The following is a 17,357-nucleotide window of genomic DNA, read 5'->3' on the forward strand; positions in this document are numbered from 1 at the left end:
CCTGAGGGCCGATTGATAGACTGGTCCTAGAAAGACATGATTATGGTCAGAAGAGTCAAGTGGCGCAATTGCATATGATTTATATGCCCCTTTATAATGCCATAGCACAAGTCCAGTACCTTACCATGTCTTGTTGGACAGGTTACAGACTGGTAAAGGTGACCGTTTGAACGGAAAATGAACGGCAAGAATTCATTGATTGGAAACGTTTTTCTAATAGGTTACAGATCGACACAATGTTGGATGAATTACGTTTCTCATACAACGTAATTGAGAATGCAGTTTAGTTGTCTGAGAATGTAATTTTTGTGGAGACAAGGTTGTTCTAAGACAGCTGTGCTACCAAGAACTCAACTACACTGTTTCTATACTAACTGTTGGCTTTTCTAAAAATGAATGAAACCATTACTTAACCCACAAATTACAGGTCACAACCATTTCCAGTTTATTAAAGATTTTACAGGAATCATGTCAAACAATTTACAAATCAGCCCTTACATCAAGTGTCTTTACAGATCAAAATTGCATGTTTTAAATTTTTGATTTGCACTATTTTGTATGATCTTTATAAATACTTAACATCTTTGAGATGACAAACTGAACACATGGTTTGGGTTATACAAACTAGAGTATTCATTTATTATCCAATCATCATCAGATATACACATAGTGCCGTTCATTACTGCTTCCACTCAGTGTATATACAGTACATCAATCCATCCAAAAGACACTGTCCTCCTGTAGTTTTCACACATTTATCAACATATTCTGTAAAACATCACTTTGACGTGATCTTCGCCATCACCAACTTCCTCAGAGGTAACTCATCCTCCACCCATTCACCATCAGACTGTAACATCCTTTGCCATAAGTTTGCTTCATCTGGCGTTGAATCCATCCAAACCACTTTCACTCCATAACTCTTCCCTGCACAGAAAGGACAGGAGGTATTCAATTAATATGCTGCATGTGTCTGTTTTTGATGCATATTTGTGAAGAGGAATCAAATACCTCATTTACACCACTTATTAAGATGATGTCTGTGTGTCTTATACAGACGAAAAAAGGGAATAACCTGAATTTACTAATCGTCCCCATGATGGGAATGTGAATGGCTAATTCATACCATCACTAGTGGATACACATTTAGCATATCCTACCTCAGATCACACATTAGAGTCACAAGTCTAGATCTCAGAGGCTCACAGGCTCCCTCCCTCCTTTGTCACCCCCATGTCGGAAAATACTTCTGTCTTAGTTTTTTAAGTTCACTGCCTCCAGTTGAAGTTAGGCTAAAGAGTATCAGTGGAGGGGACTCACCTGTCCCCAGCCCGAGTCTCAGACCGCCAATGTAGTGGTTGTGCAGTCGGTCATAATCCCACACTGTGAGTTCCACACAGGCCTCTCTGAGGTCCTCCGTTCGAAAGCCATCGTACACCATGGTGTGGTTGAACATGGGGTTGGCCGTCCTCTTCACCACCCGTGTTTTCTGACGGCTTTTCCGGCTCGTGTCAGGAAGCACAGTGCTGCACCAGAAAGAAGGTATCTTAATAGGTAAAGGCCATTTATTCTTTTGGAGAAATCTGATGAAAAATACTGATTAGAAACACAAAGTTCTTAAAACTAAATAAATGACTAGGACATTATTAAATAAGCAATCACAATAATGCTAGAATATACCGCATACAGAACAGTTCACGGAGGTGGGTCTAATGATTGTTTTCATATTCTTTTAATCCTTAGCTTTTTTTTTTTTTTTTAAATAATCAATTGATAATTTGGTCTGTAACCCAAATACTTTCAATTTAATTGAAGACAAGGACAAGCAACACGTTCACATTTAGGAACCATAAAATGTTGGTGTTTTTTTCTTGCAAAAATATGTACATATGGCTCATCAATAATCAAAATAGTTGCTGATTTTGACCAGTTGGTTAACTGACTAATGAAAACTGCATCATCCTTGAAATAAAATTCGTAATTTGCAGATGTCACTTTTCTAAAGTCTGTTTCTATTTTGTAATGATAATTTAAAGTATTGAAAAAGTATTGAATTGAATTGAATTGATATCACATAACTGGCTCTACACCGTTTTTCTAGATTGGCAGGAATTTGAAAAATAAACCTGGATTGAATTGAAATGACAAGAAATAAATTGTATTATTCTGAAAAATAAAAGGCGGTTTCATTTTTACAAAATTATTAGATTATGTCTTTGGTAAATATGTATTTTATCAGTATTTTCTAATAATTCATTTTGTCATCTTCTTTTTTAATAAATTTAATAGTGAATAAAGTTTGCGTGTGTCCTACCACTTCACAAATGGGTCGATTGTGACTCCTCTGACCGACGGAAGATTCTTGCAGTCTTTCACCCAAATCTGCACCTCACCAGTCTCCATCCTAGATTCTGTCTTTCCTGTAGATGCCATCAGACCATGATAAATGATTCTGATGATCAAACTAAAGGAAACAAACTAATAAAAATACAGGAGGAGTCATCAGCTCACTGTGGGATGTCTGCGGCAGGAACCTCAGGGCGACTCTCATCTGACCTCTGCTGTTCATCAAATGTGAGGCAGAGAGTGTTGATGTCTGTGTAGAGACCTGAAGGATTAGGCTGAGGTGAGTAAATCTCTAGTCAGAGCTACAACACACATGGAACACTTAAAGTGATGAAGTCTTTACCCGGGCTTTTAATGCATATTCATTAATCTGTGTGTTTCTGAAGTCCCACTCTGACAGATCCAGGTCCACCTCACCCAAGAAGCTGTTTCGCCCAAAAGTGTTGTTGTGCCAAATGGAGACGTTCAGATTCTGAGTTTTCAACACCTCCATTAGGATTTTAAACTATGAAAAGAAAAGAATACGACTGTCACTGGTAGTAGACGAGATTCAAAGCCTTAACTTAACTAAAAGTACTAATTTCTAATCCTGCATTTAAAACCTCACCGACACCAAAAGACTGTTAGTAGATGACGTACGTACTCAGTGCCCTTCTTAGTTCATTCATTGAAAGTTCAGAAAGTAGTGTGAATTTCCTAAGACAGTTATCTACAAGTGATTACTTCACAATGCTTGTTTTAAATAAAATGATTAAACACAAATTAATCAGAATTAAAAGTAAACTTTTAAAAAATCCTGTTTCTAAAGCTTGAATATTTTTAAGTGAAAAAAAAATGACCAAAATCATCAGTAAAAATACAACATCTCAATGTGAGAGTAGAAGCCTGTCTCCCAAAAATGACACGCTTATACAGCTAAAGTTATATCTTTCTGTGTCAATATCTCATGTTACAACGTGGTCAGCTGAGGTTTCAAGTGCAGCCTATATATGGACAAAACTTGCTTTCTTTTTAAAGTTAGTGGGTGTGGCTTATATTCAGGTGTATTCAATAGTCCAGAATTTACGGTAAGTACAGTGCTTGAGAAAATTGTACAGTCGTGACTCGATAATCCAACACTAAATGTAAAACTTTCCACCCCGGGGGAGCGCTCCAACGGGGTGGAAGTGGCCGGAATGCACAGGCAGTATTTGGCTGCTGATGCCAGTTTAGTTAGCGGTCACACTTCTGTTTCCACCATCAGTGGCAGTGGGGGAGTGACAGATACGCTCCACCGTTAGCATCCGTGTTACTTTCGTAAACACTGAGCGCGCTCGCTGTGTGTGACGTCGTCGTGTCCTCTTCTGCGCATGCGGGACACTTATGCGTCGTATGAAGTTCCCACAGCAGATCACATACAAGTCACATTTAATTGGAAATGTGAACGAACTCTCAAAAAAATTTGGATTTCACAAAAAAAAATCCAAATCGAGCATTAAGTCCTGCAGTCTGAACGTAGCCAATCTGTGGGATTGTTCAGTCAGATAATAGGCTGTTATCCTTATTAGTGACATAAAATGTCATGTCGGAGTCGGAATCCAAGGCTGTCGGTATATTAAGGCTGTTTTTAATGGGTTCCATTCGTTTTCCCAAAAACCTGTCGGATAGCAAGGTTTTGGATTGTTAAGGGTCTGATTATCGTGTCACGACTGTATTTACATTCCATCACTGGCAACCAGGATACTAATGTTAAAATATAGAACAAATAGATGTAAAGATAAATGTGTAAGAGACTAAATATAGAATTCTCACCCTGAGGATTTCATTGAAGGTTGGATTTAACATCTTCTTTTTAACAGTGGTTTTTCTCTTTCCCAACTTTGTTTTGTCAGGAAGAAGATAACATTTCACATACCTATAAAATCACATCAGAGTTACGTTTAAATCCTCAACTAGAAAGTATAGAAAAGATGATAACAAAATGTTCAAATGACAGCAAAAGACAGCTGTGTTATAAATGTAACACGGTTCACCATCTTTTTTGACCTACAGGCTCCCTTTTCCAAACGTTATATCAGAAATATCACCTGATTATGTCGATTATAGCGAGCACTTACGAGTCAGAGCAGTTCTTCTTGGTGTCAGCCACTGCCAGATCCCTGCAGAGCACCACAAAGATGTGAAACTCTCCAAGGTTCTGAATGTAGTTCACAGCAAACTGGATGCTTCCCTGGACTTCAATGTCACCGAAGTCAGAAGGGTAAATGCTGCTGAGGCTGCCACTGACCTGCTTATTTGTAACATGACAGGAGAGACAAAATAAAGTCCTTTCTGGTTTTAACTTAGGATCAGTCTAAAGTGAAAGTGATTGCAGTCAGCTGTAGGGGAAAACTCATTCTACTGCATGAGCCAGTTTTATGTGTCTTTGTCAAATGTTACCTTCCAGGCAGCTGTTTTAGAAAACTACCAAGCTTTTATTAAAACCAAACTTTCTATTTGTGATCCTTATGCATAATAACGTTTTACAAATGAGGTAATCTTATAATGTTTTAGCAATAGTCAAGGATAAAGTTTAGACTAATTACAAAAATAATCTTGTGGTAAACAGTCAACCTTTGGATTTATCACAACATGAAGTTATCGAGCAGCTGTGTGTGTACATACAGACGATAAGGAGGCCATTCCCGAGGAGACACTTATGTTCGACATGGAGCTGCTGGCTTTTCTTTTAAATCCCAGGTTGGTGTCCAAAGTGCTGTCACTGTCTGTCTAGTATTATAATCACAGAGCATAAATCAATTAATGACAGTTAAAATCCAAACACAAACATCTGCATTTTGTACGTGCTTCTACTTCAGACTTTCCTCTGTTGGTAAGTGTAGCTGCAGTGTAGATATCAAACACTCAGTATCATCCTTCTGTTGTGAGTTCAGAGACAAAGATTGAAGTGATTTACCTCATCCTGCTGAAGGACAGGCACTGACACGCTGGTTTTTGTCTTTGGGTTGGACAGAGAAGAGTCTGATGGTGAAAGTGAAGAAACTGGAAAAAAAGATATGACTATGAAGTACATGAACTATTGCACGTTTGCATCACTGCTCAGTCTTCCTGTTTATCTGGTAAATGTGTGTGTTAAGATAAGGTCACATGTTTACCATCATCCACACTTAGATTCATTTGTTCTCTTGGGTTACTTTGGGTTCTTTCTTCTTCTGCAAAGAAATTGAACCATGACACAGTATTCTACTACTAACGGTTCCTATATAAAGTTAAATATCACAGAAAAGAATGACACATTAGAAATCAACACATTAGGACTTCTGGTACTTGTTTCTGAGGTGAGCTTTTCCAGACTTCTGGATGATGTCATGCTTCTTGAAGATAATCGTTTCAGAGCTGACACGATGGGACTGGTACTCTCACTGTGGCCTGTCAAGGATGACACAAAGTCAATTCTGGAAAACAAACTCAGCACAGAGTTCATGAATTACTCAGCAAATAAAAACACAAAGAATGTTACTGATTTGTTTTTTGAGTAAATGAAAACATCCCATGATCACAGTAAAAACTGGGAACAAAACCAGACTGTGTTTATATTATATGGGGATGAATTAATAGAAATTTTATTGGTAATTTGAATCTTTATAGTAGTGATCAATAGAAGCTCTTTTTACTGATTTAGATCTCTTATTATATAAACGACAGACTAAAAATCTGCATTTAAAGCTTAAAAGGTAGCTAAAATCTAAATCGCTGTACCTTAGTTTTGTATAGATGCACTCAAAGAGAAAACACAATATTAAGGTTAATTAGCACAGCAGATCACTCAACATGTAAAGGGACTCTATGGAGTGTTAATGTCCTAACTCGCTGTGTTTTGTTTGGAAAAAAAACAAAAACAAGCATCACTGTGATTCGCATGTCTTACTCATGATCTTGAAGCCGTATCAGTGAAGACAGAATTCAAAAGCTTACTGCCTGAAGTTGGTTGAGACAGAGACCAGGCCCTGGCTGCTGCATCTGGGCTGGAGTTTCCATCTTTGATTTGGACAGACCAAGAACTGATTCCATGAGGACTTCCTTCAGTGGGACTGTCACTTCTCACTAATTCTCTGTCTGCACTTTTAGGTCTGAGTACAGCATCACTGTCTTGATGAAAATGAGGAATGTGTGTCTTCTCATTTGGTCCAAGATAGTGCTGATGGTCCTGAGGGATGAAAGATCTGGCGAGGCGTGTAAAGGTACCCAAATTCTTCTCTGAAGCTTTTCTGGAGTGCGGTGAAGTTGAGGAGTTTGAACTACTTTGATGTAAAGGAGGGGAAGTGATGTCTGCACTAAGGTCTGTGGACACTGTCTGCTTTGCTGCATGTGAGGGACTCCTCCTCTGTCTTGGCACTGGTGTTGGCTTCCCTTGTTGCTCCTCAGTGGCTTTCGTTTGGGGGTTGATGTCTATTGAAAAGGTTTTCAGGGGAGAGTCTTCCAGCCTGGATCCCTTAGCGCTGGAGGATTCTCGAGGTAGGACCTTTGGGTGGCATGTCTTCGATGGACTCCTCCTGACTGTTTCATCCTCGTCTTTTGATCTTGGAGTTTGGAATTTACTGGGACTACAGGGCCTTTCTTGAGACTCTGTATCAACCATGACTTGATATCTGTGACCTGGTGATTGTACATCTGCAACACTGTCAGTGCTTCTCAGCTGTGATCTGTCTGGACTGTGACTGACAAAACCCTTTTCTGTCACTTTTAACGATTTCAAGACATTAGACTTGGTTTTGTATGAGAATGTTTCTGCGCCTATCCCAGACTTTTCTTCATTGTCTACAGATGTTCTGAGATCAGACTGAGAGGAAACTGGCTTGTGAAAAATGACTGAACTGCTTGAGGCTTCCTTGACTTCGCTGATTTTCTTGGGTCTAGTATGTTCCTTCTCCCCAAAATATTCAGGCTCACTGATCTCGGTTATTCGACCTTCTTGATGAGTTGAACTGGACTGCCTTGGAAGGGGAACTGGGATATCCTGCCCTAGCTTTGGGGTGTTAAGCGCTACAATAGGCAATACAGAGGAGCTGACGTTTTCTTCTTGCTCAGAAACCTGAGATTCTGTTAAAGAACCTGTTACAGAGTCATCTGTCTCCTCATAGATGAAGACTGGATTAGCTCTATATGTGCCATCGTCTCTTGATAAATCTACACTGCAGACAGTCTGTGGTGACAACCTCTTGTCTTGGGACCAGCCTGTAGCATCCTCCTCTGTCATTTCTATCTGAGGTGACAGATTTTTGTCTATGTTCTTCTTATTGGAGTTCGTCTGAGGGCAATGTAAAGCTTCTACTCCTGTCTTGGCGACGCTGTCCTGTCTTGGCCCTTCTCTAGTAAAGATGACTTTTGGGCCACTGTTTTCTCTCTCCCAGAATGTTTTCAGATTGGATAGTCTTACTGAAATTTGATTATCTCTGCCTTTTGTTGCTTCCTGCTGAGTGTTTGCATCGACTGACGTCACTGTTTCTTTAAATGGAGTGTTCTGCAGTGCTGTAAGCTGCAGTGTTCTGACCTCCACCATTTCAGGGAGTTTAGGTTCTTGTTTGACACTTGCAGGTTTGTCCACGGGCACATCTGCTACCATTTCGGAGAGATGTTGTGTGTTACTTGGCTCTTTCTGTTTAGATATATTCAGCTCTTCTTTCTGTTGCAGCTCTTGGGCGGTTTTATCCTGCTCTCTTGTAAACATCCGAATCAGTCCTTGTTTAAGTTTTGGTGAAAAGGCAAGAGAGGAACTCTTTGAGCTGCCATTAGGAGAGGGCTTAGTATCTGAGGTGGCATCAACAGAACAAACGCTGCGTCCGGCTGACCAGTCTGTGGCCTCAAGCTGAGAGTGACAGTCCTCTTCAGACCCTGTCTCTGTGTGAACAGGCTTACCTGACTCCCGCTCAGCAGAAACAAAGCTAGACACCGCAGGGCTCAGTAGCTCCAAATGATAATGCTCAGAGACATCTGCAAGGACAGCAAACAGTCATCAGATCACTCATGCACATTTTTCCAACTAAATGTTACACAGTATAATTAGTCACCTGTGCCTCAGAGGGAACAGAGGGGTCAGCATCAAGCAGCAAATTGTGCGATCCCAGTTAAATCCAATCTTTCCTTTTCACATCAGTATGACCAACCACGGACCTGAACCTAACCTGCTTCCTGTCTGTCCAGGTCTCACTGGGAAAATCCAGGTTAATTGGACTCTGTGTGTTCAGGCAAGTGAACAGAGAGTCTGTGGAGCTGGAAGCATGCAAGGATACCCAGAGGAGCAGAAGAGTTAGTCTGTCTATCTGCTGACGCACCTTAAACAACAAAACAGTCCTGAAAAGTGGTGCTGACTGCTTTGTTCTTCAGCATTGGAACCGATGCATTCCGGGTGACTGAGCTATCATTATTATCGTGTTTAACGTTAGAAGCATAAAAAGTGCAGCTGCCAGTAGTGTGACGGTAACTCTAGATCAGGGGTCTCGAACTCCGGTCCTCGAGGGCCGCAATCCTGCAAATTTTAGATGTTTCCTTCTTCCAACACACCTGATTCAAATGATCAGGATCGTTATCAGACTTCTGCAGAGCTTGATGATGAGCTGATCATTTGAATCAGGTGTGTTGGAAGAGGGGAAACATCTAAAACTTGCAGGATTGCGGCCCTCGAGGACCGGCGTTCGAGACCCCTGCTCTAGATGTTGATGCATCAGTATTACCAACTTACTTACATGTCGGATTAAACAGTGCATCAGTCACACAGGACACTTACTGCAGAAAGAGTACTTTTACTGAAAGTATATTTTGCTGATCGGTATTTAGGAGCTAACTAACCAATTCTGCCTCTTCTAAACTGTCTTTTTTTCCGGTGTTGTCTCCTTCTTATTGTATAGTTTCTACTATAAAAACATCACAGCTCCTGTGAAATATTTCCAGCAGCTACAAGTCATGCAGTAGAGATTATGGCTTTGGAATGTTCCTCTGTGTAATCCTCTGGCTAGTCTGGCAGCCTCAGGCATTTAGACCCCCCTTTCCTTTGACAACCCCTGAGAAAATCAGTTTGACCCCACTCACTGGCTCATTTCACAGCCATTGTAAAAATAATGTAACAAAATAAAAATAAAAAAAAACACTGTCAGTAATGCAGAACTTTCATTAAATCATAAGAGTGGTTATTCATGTCACAAATACCTGTGGTTCTTAAGTTACTGAACATTTATAATCCTGTATGTTACCCACCAGGCCCTGCATGAAAGTGTCCATTTCCCAAAAGCCTTCTTTGAAATTGCAACAAAACAGGATGGAACACAATCAGATGATAAAACTGATAGAAATGTCAAGCCAGTGCAAGCTTTCACCTGCCATGCAGCCGCTGCTCATGCCAACTTTCTGTTTAACATTAAAGGCTGAAACAAGTGAAGCGTGCAACAGATTTCTGGAACCAGACTTACGTTGCTTTGAACTGTAACTGCTTTCACAACTTGTCTATTCACCGGTCCACAATTCAAAACATAACAAACGATACATTATTAGATCACAGTAGATATAGAAATACTCATGATACAAATACATATTTAAAGTAGCACAAAGTGATGTTTGTATCATAACTCACTCTCATTTGGTGTCTGGCCTTGATTTACTGCTCCATCCAGGAACCGATCATCCTCTTCGTTAAAAGTCAGCTCACTGTTAAATGGATTTTTTCTCTGCAACAGAAGAAAAACATTGATACACGAAACACCTACAGCACACCGCAACATGGACTTACACCCAACTTTTTAACAGGATCCTACCTTAGTGGGCGACTGTAAAACTGGTTTTGCAGAATCTTGCAGTGATTGATAATCATTCAGATTATGATCCCTGTTAGAAAAAACAAAAACAACATGATGTCCTGAACATCTCTGTGCAACTTCTAAACTGGATTTTGAAAGTCCCCATGGAGGGCAGTGCAGCCTTCCATGTGACAGACATGTTTTGGTAGCCATCAGTCTGTTCTTTTGTTTATGGAAAATGATTGTGGAAGCTGCAACTTAACCTTCTATCTAATGTGTCTCGAGACACATAATTACAGCTATATATATATATAGGCCTTTATGTAAAAGTCGACCAGTCCACGCAGCTGAAGGCAGTGCAAAGCTCGTACGATATTGATATGTGTCATTACTCCCTAGAAGTAGCAAAAACATGAACATGTGAAAGCTGACCTTGTAAGGAGCTTACTGAGAACTACAGAGCCAATTACCTCGTAACTGTGTGCACAAGACCATGCACTGGAAATTACACTCTGAATAATCTGCTCTAGTAGCGCAGCATGTGATGGTGCTCAAGAAACAACACGGATCATTTTGTTTATACAATGTGGAGTTACTGTTTGTAGGTGCAGCGTTGTTTTCTGCAGCTGCAATGAGTTCCAGATGAAGGATATCAGTGTCCTGGTAGTCTTGAATAGTGCCAGGCACTTCAGCATCCATGTGTGGGCAATTGAGTCATAGGCTTTCGCATAGTTAATCCTGGTAGTGTTCATGTAAGTCTGCCTACTCTAAGAGTCTTGAGGGATTGCTCTGCCAACCAGTGCGTCCACCCTCTTGCGTTGTTTTCCATATCCCTCTGAGCATTTACTCAGCATAGCTGCTATGATGTCCTCAAAGAGCTTCTGTGTTTTTGAGAGGCAGGTTATTAGTTTGAAGATGTTGCACCCTGGTGGGGATCTTTTATAATCAGGATTGTTCTGCCCAATGTCAGCCATTCCAGCTACCACCATGGAGCACTATTAACTTCCCCAGTAGGAGTGGATCAGGTCCTGATGCTGTCCAGCTCTTCCAACCTTCCCCTCCATGCAGGGCACTCTCTGCATGCTTTGTTCTTGGTCTTATCCTAATGTATCCTCAGGATTACAGTTGCTGTGGTATATACGAGTGCATTTGTTCCTGTGGTCATGGTAGGAGGGACAGTTAGTAGAGCTGCTTTCACATCTGCAAGCATGTCTTCTGATGGGACTTTGTCAGTGAGCCGGTGCAGTCTTATCTAAGAGTTGACATTGATTAGTCTGTCAGCAGTCTTTCTCCTCTGCTCGGTGGATGCAGGTGACAGTGGTGTTCCCACTCTATTGGAGCCTCACTAGTTTAATCTGTGGCAGTCCTTTGCTCCTCTTTATGTTGGAACATCGTGGTAACAGCTACTTCCTAGTCAGTGTGGACATGGCTCTCCTACCAATCTGCTGCTGCCACCTGTGCCGTGTGGACGACGCATTGTCCTGGACCGGCAACTCATCAGCTTGAAGCTTTCCTCTACATTTTTCTTTGATTGCTTACATTTTTTTCGTTTTTGTAGACAGTGAGCTCAGGATATAGTTCTGCCCCAAAATGGGAAGGTGCGGCCATTATTGAAGTATCCTTGAATACATATGTATGTCATGGTATTCTTATGTTTTCAGTGGCTCCTATAACTCAGAATTTTCTAAGATGCATGGCCTCCTAACTTCTAGAGAGTGATATGATTGACGACAGCTGCTGACTCCTGTGAGCCCATTGAAGAAGGACCTATTTGATACACACATTAGACTCAGCCACAAACTATCGAGACATTAACTGTGTAAACAATAGTTTGAACTGTTATAAAGCTCATGGTACAGTTATACCACTGCACTGAGAAGAAAACATAAGCTATTGCCTGTCAGTGAAGATTCTCAGTCCTCCAGGTCATGGTTATTCTGGTAGATTAATCGTAACAACTGGACTTGAGTTCCTTGAAGACATTCCACCTCTCATCCAAGAGGCTCCATCAGTTCTGACTGACTAGTTGGGAGTTCCAGATACTTATCTCCTTAAGGATCCATTAACACCTGAGTTTTGGTTTCAGTTGGGGGTTTGTTGCTCCTCCCCCTTGTTCTGTGAGTCATTAGTGCTCCCCCTGCCACAATGGGGTTCATTAGGGTCATTTGTGGCTAGGTGTGGATGTGGTTTGATCTTCCTGGGGAGAGATTTTAGGACTGAATTGTAAACAGGTGAGAGGTGATGCCTCAGACCTCCACCTCTGTTGAGGGATGGTCTTTCCAGTTTGACATAGATGTCTTCTTTCACTCCTCTCTCAAACCATCTGTCCTCCCTGCAGGCCAACATCTGTACATTATTGTCTTTGAATGAGTGTCCTTTGTCCTTGAGATGCAGGTGGACTGCTGAGTCCTGTCCTGAGGAGCTGCTCTTCTGTGCTGAGCCATGCGTTTTTGGAGCAGTTGTTTAGACTCGCTGATGTACAGGTCTTGGCATTCCTCGCTGCACTGGACTGCGTACACCACGTTGCTCTGTTTATGTCTTGGTGTCTTGTCCTTAGGGTGGCCCAGCTTCCTTATCAGGGTGTTGGTGGGCTTGAAGTGAACAGGAATGTTGTGTTTATTAAAAATCCTCCTGAGCTTCTCAGAAACTCCTGCAACATAGGGGATGACTTTGTTGTTTCATTTGGTCTTTTCTTCTCCGTCTCCTCTGGGTTTTGGAGAGGATTTGATGAAAGACCAGCTTGGGTAGCCACAGGTTTAAAGTGCTGCTGTGATTGTTTTTGTGTGACAAAAGTACTACAGAAGTTATAGAAGTCATTGGAAACTCAAGCCGGAGTGATAAAGACCATACTCACCCCTCACTGTTAAGCTGCGCGTGAGGCTCCTGAAGGAGTCCACAGAGTGCAGGTGGGACAAACACTTCTTTATTTTCACTCCTGACAAAACTGGACCTCTCTGGTAATATCTGTGACAGTTCCACTGCAGAACAAACCACAAAGCTGCTGTTACTGAAAGTCACACATACCGGTTATATTCATTATATCATAGTAAACTAATGATTAGTTTACAGTAGCATATAAAAAATGCAGCTGTAACTACAGGTCTGACCAACTTGGAAGCTTCAGAGGCACATAAGTACTATCACACTGATAAATAGGACAAACTGAAAACTAATGATCGATATACTGTAAATCTAAGGCCAACATGTAGGCTGTGAGGTTTTTGTGTTTAAATTATTTTCTGCTTTAGGATTTTATCACTTTACAAAGACGTATAGAAAATTAGAACGGCTTTGAAATCGCATGCAGCTCGTATTATTCAGATGTAGTTGTTCAGATAACATTCAGAGCTTATATGAGCTGCATACGTCCACATTCTTTTAGCTGCTCGTGTGTGAATGTGTCAGATCAAGGAACCGACGTCCTCTAAGTAAGAACACAGAAATAGAAATGAAACAAGAGAAGTAACGTAGGGTGTAGCAGACTCACGTATAGTTAGTGATTTATGTGTGTGTTTCATAGATGCTCTGATGATGTCGGAACCATGGATACGATCCTGGTGGCGGATTTGCTTGGTCTCGTAGAACCATTCTCCTGTCAGGTACCTCAGCTGGCTTCTGTCACCCACCCTCTTCTGCAGATTCCTGAGTGCAGACACATGAGTGATAAATGTCTGTAACTTTGCTTTCAGGTGTATGAAACTGAAGAATGCGTCACTTTTTCCCCAAAAATATTTTCTTCTTAATTTTTCTCTGACCGTGAAACCTCTAAGTGGAATTCAGGGCAGACTTTTGTGACTTTCTTTGACTGATCAAACTTCAAAAGCTGTTGAAACATGAAACAGCAGAAACTTACTGGACACGCTGCTCCTCAGTCTTCTTCAGCTCAGCGTCTCTTTTCAACACTGACAGAATGGTCTCCTGCTCCTCCTCTGTCAGGAAGCTCAGGTCGATCATGATGACTGCTGTCTATCGCTGCTCCTGCTGCTGATGCTTCCCACTGCGTTCTAGTGACTGGACATGACTCCCAGTGGCCTTGTCTTCTAAGTCAAGTTGGTGTCATCTGTGGGTGATCCATGATGTGGAAAGATGACGGAGAAAGCAGTTAAAAGGACTTATTGATTCTGGAGCTTTACCTGTTGTAGATGTGGTTACTGTAGATGTGTTCTAAACCAGTTTGAACATGAAGAAAAACAAAAGGAAAAGGGGAATTGTATGTTGTGACATTTACAGAAGAAAGTTTAGTCTCTGTTTCAGCATTGAACAGACTGAGCAGTACATGACAGTACAGTAAAAAAAACAAAAAACAACTGATTTGCTTAGGAGTGTCCATCCATTCACTATCTGTGCTCAACTTTATCCTCTGTCAGGTTGCTGAGGGCTGGAGTCTATCCCAGCTGACTCAGAGTGAAACCAGGGTTCAATCCTGGACAGGTCACCAGTCTATCACACTTAGAGACAGACAACCAAGCACACTCACATTCACACCTACAGACAATTTAGAATCACCAATTAACCTCATGTCGAACTTGGAGAGAACCCACGCTGCACGGGGAGAACATGGAGACTCCACACAGACAGATCCCAGGCCGGGATTCAAACCAAGAAATGCAGATTAGATTTCAGTTTTTTTTTAAATCCACCCCATGAAACCTGACACCTTACTCTGTCTGTGTGACAATAAAAACTTGTCTGGACATATTCTGTTTGATATCTGATGTTCAAGCCTCCACAGCAGCCTGATGAACCGCTCCTCTGCCTCGACATGTAATGAGCACACCCTGTCGACTATTCCCGCTAAAAACATTTCCTTCTTTCCTACTTTTCCCCTGACTACCTCTGTCTCATTCTTCTGTCACACAACCACAAACACATGAACAAATACACAGAACGCATAAGCATGATATGGATCTTTAACTGTGAGCGTGTGAACTGCAGCCAACACGACACACCGAAAACAGAGCTGCTGCTTTCCCTTTAGTGAAAACAAAATCTTTCTGTGGAACTGCTCCAAGCTCTGATAAAGTCTATGTTGACCCACATTAGAGTGTTGTAGAACTTGACTGGCCCCCTTACATTTGTTAAAACGTTCAAATGAAGAAGTAATGTCAATCAGCTGCTCCACAGAAAATGGTGTGGTTGACTCACACTGTTTATCCGACTTAGAAAGATTGTAAATGCCTGTTATTCTGAAGCACATGGCTGCATTAAAAGTCAGCTGTAAGAAGCCCGAAGTAACGTGGCTTTACCTGCAACAGGTCGTGCAGATTCATGTGGCAAAACAGAAAAAGAAGAAGAAGAAGAAGAAGAATGCTGCCCCTCCTGTTCTCTCAGCCTCCTGAACAGAGGACTTATTTCCTTATTTTGACAGCAGTGATGTGACTTCATTCTTCATTACTGTCAGACCACCTGTAGAAAACTGAAGCTTTTACAACCTACATTCCTGGTAGTTTAAAGCAGAAGGTAACTATTACTACTTGTAATAAAACTTTACGTGTGTAGCATTGTCTGTACAAGAATACAGCCCAAAGTGCTTCACAAGGAAGAAATGACAAAGTTCTTCATATAGAAGTAACTATATAGAAGGATTAAGACCGTACAGTATTATAGTAACTATATTCTCCACTCCCTGAAGTAAATAAAAACAAAAAAACACATATTATTGATATACGTCTGTCTCTGAAGCATCACATCTCTTTTAATGACAACTAGGACGTTGCTTTGGAAAATCCTAAAGTCGACTCATTGAAGCCAATTCTGAGGTTTCATATAAAAATGCATGAACTTAATATGAATAAATGTCAGCAATTATATCAATGTATCTTAAGTAATCCCTGCCTGGGTTATAAAACATACAAGCAGTGTTGAAAAGAGTTAAAATAATAAGAAAAAATAAGGATCTCTGTGTGTCCCTGTGTTCTAACTTTGACCAAATATTCCTCCTGAACTGCACTGACATCTAAGTTCATCATCCTAACAGAGTGAGACCAACACTACAGCAGCACAAAGGGGAAAGTGCAGAAAGTACAGAAGAAATGAACAACATTTTCCCAGAGTAAAGTCAGACGGCCGTCAGCTCACCTCTTGCTGTTACTCCGTGCTGAGAGAAAACTGAACTACAAGCAGCTCCGGGGCTGCTTGTAGGTGGGAGGAGCTGCAAAGGAACAGCAGCAGAGACGAGCTGGAAAACAAAAAAAACTTTGTAAACAACTACATGCAATAAATATATATAAATATAAAGATGAAATTAAATAACAAGCATGAACAAAGTGTATATTGCACAGAGTGGATACTGGACAGAGGTAGTGGCAGTTGTATGTTTACAATATATTGCACTTTTTGCAACAAGGAGGCATTTATGGCTCATTAGTAGCTCGAACAGGAAATGTCCCGAGTGGTAGGAGTCCTTCAGGATGGTGTTGGCTCTCCTGAGGCAGAAAGAGCCATGAAGGTCCTCCAGTGTGGGCAGAGGCCACCCAATGACCTTCTCAGCCATTCTGGTGACCGTCTGGAGTTCTTTCCTGTTTGCCACTGTGCAGCTGGCAAACCACCATGTGAGGATGCTCTCCATGGTGGAGCGGTAGAAAGACACAAGCAGTCTCTGGCTGATGTTGTTCTTTCTGAGGATTCTCAGTAAGTGGAGTCTTTTTAGTGCCTTCTTTACCAGCTGTGTCGTGTTCTTATTCCAGGTCAGTTCAGTGTTTCCTCCAGGATGTTTTCCAGTAGCGGGGGCAGCAGGCTCTCCAGGAGCCGTGGCGGCGTAAACAAATGACATTTGACTTCAGATTTTACTTTTACAACCTATTAATTGAATGGCCAGCTGACAATGGCTTTTTAAAGGCTGAATGTAAATTAATACAATAAAATAAAATCTAATTAAATAAATAAAAATAAAAACAATAAATAATAATTTCTTGATGGGGCTGTAGAATCAGTGGCAAAGTTTGCACCCAGGCTCAGAACAATTCATTTTTCTGGGTTTTGTATAGAAGAGCTCTGAGGCTCTGTTGTAGGAAATCAGCAGCATCCAGACTGCAGCTGATCCCCTGAAGCCTGATTCTCTGGTCAGTCTTCACCCACAAATAAAAACAATAATGACATTGTCTCTCTCAGTTTCCTACACCCTAATCATTTAAAATGGTTTCTAGTTTGTGTCTGATGATATATTATTAAATGTCTGCTGCTGTCCACTGCTCCTCCCTGTCTGATGATACTGGTTTTACACATTAAACATTAATGTTACATCAT

General features: G+C 41.1%; 1 protein-coding gene across 11 annotated transcripts; it reads right to left on the reverse strand.

The window, feature by feature from the left end:
• Positions 1 to 421: 421 nt before the first annotated feature.
• On the reverse strand, positions 422 to 16,236 carry sytl2a (synaptotagmin-like 2a). 11 transcript variants are annotated; one of them, XM_008280041.1, is made up of 18 exons: positions 16,191 to 16,236; positions 13,966 to 14,172; positions 13,600 to 13,754; positions 12,967 to 13,090; positions 10,131 to 10,200; positions 9,950 to 10,043; positions 6,301 to 8,316; positions 5,653 to 5,754; positions 5,481 to 5,534; positions 5,282 to 5,367; positions 4,990 to 5,094; positions 4,443 to 4,615; positions 4,138 to 4,240; positions 2,690 to 2,851; positions 2,512 to 2,608; positions 2,315 to 2,420; positions 1,321 to 1,526; positions 422 to 927 (listed from the first exon to the last, which is right to left on the reverse strand). In XM_008280041.1, the coding sequence occupies exons 2-18, from the start codon at positions 14,064 to 14,066 to the stop codon at positions 779 to 781; spliced, it is 3,903 nt and encodes a 1,300-aa protein (XP_008278263.1). In that variant the 5' UTR covers positions 14,067 to 14,172; positions 16,191 to 16,236; the 3' UTR covers positions 422 to 778. The 11 variants fall into 11 exon arrangements, with proteins under 11 accessions (XP_008278263.1, XP_008278267.1, XP_008278266.1 ...); XM_008280045.1 differs by having other exon boundaries at positions 5,282 to 5,346; positions 5,481 to 5,537; XM_008280044.1 differs by having other exon boundaries at positions 2,512 to 2,596; positions 4,443 to 4,612; positions 5,481 to 5,537.
• Between the last annotated feature and the right edge of the window lie 1,121 nt (positions 16,237 to 17,357).

This window comes from Stegastes partitus, unplaced genomic scaffold (assembly GCF_000690725.1).
Source record: "Stegastes partitus isolate 25-593 unplaced genomic scaffold, Stegastes_partitus-1.0.2 Scaffold180, whole genome shotgun sequence".
Classification (NCBI taxonomy): Eukaryota; Metazoa; Chordata; class Actinopteri; family Pomacentridae; genus Stegastes; species Stegastes partitus.